At 31.6% G+C, this 5655-nt stretch overlaps 1 protein-coding gene across 1 annotated transcript in view; it reads left to right on the plus strand.

Annotated features, from left to right (window-relative positions):
- NBEA (neurobeachin) overlaps window positions 1-5655 on the plus strand; it is a 600762-nt gene that overhangs the window by 522702 nt on the left and 72405 nt on the right. The window contains exon 45 of the mRNA XM_023531608.1: window positions 3177-3317. Coding sequence (XP_023387376.1) covers window positions 3177-3317 — 141 coding nt within the window. The remainder of the gene's footprint in view (window positions 1-3176; window positions 3318-5655) is intronic.

Raw genomic sequence — 5655 nt, forward strand, 5'->3', positions numbered from 1 at the left:
GGTGGATAGGTAGGTAGATAGATGATAGATAAGAAACACTGGGGTAAACAAAGTTAAACAATTCTACTTACAGTAATATTTCTCAGAGCCTTTAAGATAAATCTCCATAAGCATCTGTTATGATTTTTATTCCATATAATAAAGTCGCCGTTTTTTCAGGAAAACAGAGCTTTTTGTGGCCCTTGAGGCTGAGACAAATTTCTCTGTTTAATACACAAAAAGAGGAAATTGTGTATTTAATACACAAAATAGAGAAAATCTTCAACATTACTTCTTCAATAAATTTAATAGTGTTTTATGTAGACATGGTAATGTTACACATAAAATTTTCCACCAATTTTATATTTAAATAATGCTTTTCGCAAGCTTTTCAGGCTTTATAGCAGTTTTAGAAAATGAATTATAATAATAAAGTGTTGTAGAGGTAGAAATTTTATTTTTAATTTTTGCATCATTTTCTGTTATCTGGCACAGTGTCAACTTGTAGCAACTTACAAGGACAAAATAATGTATCTAATAGCAATATCTAAACTTTCAATTAAACCTTTTCATACAGAAACACCTAAAAGGCACAGAGGTGGCTCTGTCTAAATATGCCTCCTGTTTGAGAGAAAAGGAAACTGGTAATTGTTATGGTAATTATGATAAAATTTGAAAAGGATTGCAAAATAAATGTATAAATTTCATTAAGTATAGTTTAACTTTATTATTAGAATTATTGCCTTATTATTTGCTAAATTTGGATTGCATTATTTGCTGAAATTTTAAAAGGATAACTTAAAACCTTGTAAATTTATACTTAGGTATAAATACTCAAGTAAATAGGTAAGTTTAGGTAAGTAGATAATGATAGATGATAGATGATAGATAGATGAATAGATAGATAGATAGATAGATAGATAGATAGATAGATAGATGATAGATTAGATAGATAGACAGACAGACATAGATAATTCTAAATATTTGGGTCCCATAAGAAAATATGTCATCTGTGATGTGATGAAATTCTCATTTCCCAAACAGATATTGTGAAGCATTTTTCCTTGGAATGATGTATTGTTTCTTGATTATTAGAAGTAAAATAATTGGAAAATAATAAGCACAAACCAAATCATTTACATTTTGCTTTATGATATTTATTTCTAAATGCATTAGATAAAAATTCAAAATTAGAAATATATTTTAAAAGTTACTAAGGAAGGCATTTACAGACTTTAATGCTGTGCAGCTGTTTCCTACACAGTATTATTGTGAAAAACACACCAGTAAAATGACTTTGATGAAACTCGAGTAAAATAAAAAGTATAAATATTTACTTTATCCCTTTTCCAGTAGTTGAAGAGAAGGCTGGAAAAGATTAGAGCAAGGGCCATGTTCCTTTTGCAAGAATGTCTCGTGAGGTCTGGAAGAGCAAACAATATCAGATAAGGTCAATCCTTAAAGATTGTCAGACATGTTATGCCTGTGAAAGATCTTCTGCCATATTCTAGACAGAACAAAGTATTAAACATGGTAAATGCTTTGAAAAATATAATTATAATATTGAATTAGAGAAACATCTGCACATCTAGAAAAGTATAAAATATGTAGCCCATTTTAGAAAAAGTTACCATTTCTATTGCTAAATTGTAACAGAATTCACATTCATTTCACTATAGTAATTACCTTTTTCCCCAAAAAGTAATTATTTGTTTTAAATATTATTAACACTTTCTATGACAGTTAATGAAATTACATTGCCTTTTTACATCTGTGCAAAAGGATTTGAAGGATACCAGTGAGATTTAACACACTGAAGATTAAGCCTAGAACATTTAAAAAATATATTTAAACCAAAGTTTTTAAAAGATAAATGATTAAATTGTTTAGTCTTTGTTTAGCCTAGTCGTACTAGTAATCAAGTTAAAGAAAAATGAACATAATTTGCAAATAATTTTAATATTCGAATAATTTAATATTCAGAGTAAGAACCCTCACAAATAGTTTATTATGGAAATTCTAACAGACCTTTAACTGTTGACAGCATTGTGTTGTCTGAATTAGTCCCCTAGGACGAAAAGAAAAAGATTCTAAGCAATTTATAAATGAATCTTTCTCTCTTGTGTAGCATTATTTGTCCCATTGAAATACTAATTTTCTACTACTTCTCTTGCTAAAATTAAGCCTTAGGGGGAACTTCATAGTTAACTAGTAATATTAAATTTTGAAATAAAGGAATTATGTATTATATTTAGTATTCATCTTTTGTTTTCTCTATAAACATTTATTTTCATAGTACGCAACCTAAAACAAAATAATGTAACTATTAAGTATCATAAGAGTGGACTCCGGTTCCTGTTCAGCCAAAATCAGACAAAAATTCAAGCTAAGGCAGTTTGCTGTTTGAAATCATGAGGACTACATGCGAGAAATTCTTAACGATTAGGTGTGCTAAGAAATTTTAGACAATGATCCAATTAACACATGCTTTGCGGCAAGAAAAATATGTATTGTACCCTGAGCATTTTACTGTGTGCTCCACTGTAGGGATCACCATCATAATGGGTGACGGGGCGGTATTGATAGGAAAGGTCTTAGTGGCCTTAAAATGCTTTCCAGGAAATCTGAATTGTCTGAACTATTTCCATCAGCCTTAGGTTTGCTGTTTAACTTAATCAGAAGGATACATGCTTCAGTGTAATAGATTTGGACTGACATTCCAGCCGCCCGTGCACGGTTTCCATATGGGCGATGTTGTCTTTTGCACTCTGGGTGACAGGCTAAGACGAGGTTTTCTCTAACATGGTTGTTACATGGTCAACTGCTTCACTTTCTCATTGGATATCTTGTCGTCCAGCTAAGTGTTCGTTATGGTTGTTGTTAGGTAGCCAGGAAAATAACATTTAAAATATTGGTTTCACTTAATAGTTTAAACTGGATCATCTCTGATAATCCAGTTGACTGAAACTTTTGGTAAAATCTAGAAACCTTACATGCATACATAAGGCACCTTCTTGGGTGATTTTTAGCAAGTGTAATGATCTATAATTAATATCAAAATTAAATTTGGTAAAAACGTACTACTAAATCATTTATAAATGAATTAATCGTAAGTTACTTTCAGGATAGAATTATAATGTAGAATGGCTAATATGACTGTATTAAACAAAACGCTTATTTTTTTTCTCTTTTCATAGCCAATTGGTGCTTTGAACCCAAAGAGAGCTGTGTTTTATGCAGAGCGTTATGAGACATGGGAAGATGATCAAAGCCCACCATACCATTATAACACGCATTATTCAACAGCAACATCTACCTTATCCTGGCTTGTTCGGATCGTGAGTATCTCTGTTAAGACACAGTTTGCCATTAATGCCTTAAAGGTTTTAACATAAGTAAATTAAATACAAATCAAATATTCTTATTTGTTTTAAACAAAGATTAGAGACCAATGAAGTAGAAGTGAGTTGTTTCATTGGCGAAATTGGGTTAGGAAGATAGATTATTGTGAACTTCTTAAATTTGAACAACTTACAAAAAGAACCAAAATCTATTTTTATATCCCACTTGGTATTTCCCACCTGTATATCTCACAATATTATAAAAATCATTTTCAAAACTAGACTCTTCTTCCTTGCAAACCTGCTGTGGTTCTTACTACATTTACTGTCTAAATAAATGGCATGATCACTCACCCGGTTACCTGTTTGAGATGTGTTTCTCTGTTTTACCGGCCCCTTACATCCAGTCAGATATCACATCGGCTAGGTTCTACCAACTAAATATCTCTATAATCAGTCTCCTTCTCTCTATTAACTCTGGCATTTCCTTAGTTCACTTTCCCATTATTTTTCATCTAGATTATTGCACAAGCTCTTAACAAATCTGTTTGCCTGTAGTCTTGCCTTTTTCAATCTAGTCTCGTTAAGAGCAGTTACTGGAGTCAGATGATCTAATTATTATTATTATTTTTTTTTTTACCATAAGCAACCCAGGAGTATTCTAAAATTCTAAATCAAATCTCTGAATCAATAAAATCAGTAATGCTTTCTCTCCTTACCATTAATATACTTCAGACCACTCTGAGACATGAGGCTGATTTGCCTCAGAAACACATTGTAAAGTAACATTCATAAAAATGTGCACACATAGCAATGGATCTTCTATTTTCAAATATATATTTTCTTCCCTCTGCCTAAATCACAGCTTTAGTTTGGAGGTCTTCCTCAAGCATTCTCTACATAATGGAGAGAAATTGAACTTACTGCAAATATGTAGTATGACTGTGTTTTAAATAACTTATGAGTCACTAATAGGTGATATACTGCAATCGATTTCTGTTATAAAAAAAAATTGTCAGAATTATGATTCCATTTAACTGAATGCAAATTTTATATTTTTCATAATTCTAAACCAGCAAGAGAAGTTAAAGAAGTTGAGATTAACTAGTTTGTGAGAAAACAAACTCAAATCTTATTTTTAAAAATAAACTCTGTAATTATAAACTAAAGGAAAAGATGTAAGACTTTCTTAGACCAAAGTTATTAGCCTAATTTGTTTAAAAATTTACCTTAATTATGTGAACTTGGATTTTTTTACAAAAACAATTCAGAGCTAGCAGTTCTAAAATATCGCTTAAGAAAAACCATATTCTTAAGAAATACGGTTTTTTAATGCTAGCACTTCTAAAGTATAAGAAGTTATATTTCTTTATTATCTGTTAATTTGGGGGGAATGTTAGATTTATGTTAGTGCCTGTTTAGCACCATAAACCAATCAGAACAGAGCACCTTTAGTTTATAGGTTGTAATAACTTATTAATACTCTCCAGACATAGGAAAATACTTCACACTCACAGAAGAAGTAAAGGCTTTTCGGAATTACAGACACACATATAGAGAATTTATAGCTTCTATCCTGCAGTTTCAGCCACAGGTCAGAACTAAACACAGCAACACAAAAATTTACCAGGCAAGATCTCTATAATGGACATAAAATATATTCTTATTGAATTTAGGCTCACGACCAGGCAGACAAGAAAACAAAATACTAATAAATTGGATTCTCTGATAACCAAATGGTCAGACCGTAAAACCACATTCTCAATTATTAATGCCACGAGTAGGAAATGACTTATTAGCTTTGCGTGTTATGAATGTTATAACAAAAAAATCAGCAAAGGAGATTAAAACAGAAAAAAAAAAAAACTAGCAAAAAAGTGTATCAGTAAAATGTAAGTCCTGTTTGCTACTTAGGTTCCTTCTAGGAGCCAAGAAAAGACCTACCTGGGCTTAAGCAGCCCTTGAGGTAAACCTCTAAGCAGCGCAGTCTCTGGCTTCATCGAGTTAGTGCACGGGGAACTGTCAGGGCTTCCCAAAACCATTAGGGAAGCAAACTTGAACCAGAGATATTCAACTTGGGAGGCTTTTTCATACCACCTTATGTCCCATCAAGGACAATTATTGCTATAGTGAGGCACTGCCATGGGGAGTAAGACACCTCTCTCTCTGATATTTTGGGGATTTAAAAAAAAAGTCAGGAGCCAGTTCTGAAAAAAATATTATCAAGGAAAGTGTTTTGAGAATTAAACGAGAATATATATGATATATCTATAATGTATGCATCATATATACGATAGCATTTTGAAATACATAAAGTTGTGTTCATTGGTTTTTG

This window comes from Pteropus vampyrus, unplaced genomic scaffold (genome assembly GCF_000151845.1).
Source record: "Pteropus vampyrus isolate Shadow unplaced genomic scaffold, Pvam_2.0 Scaffold71, whole genome shotgun sequence".
Lineage (NCBI taxonomy): Eukaryota > Metazoa > Chordata > Mammalia > Chiroptera > Pteropodidae > Pteropus > Pteropus vampyrus.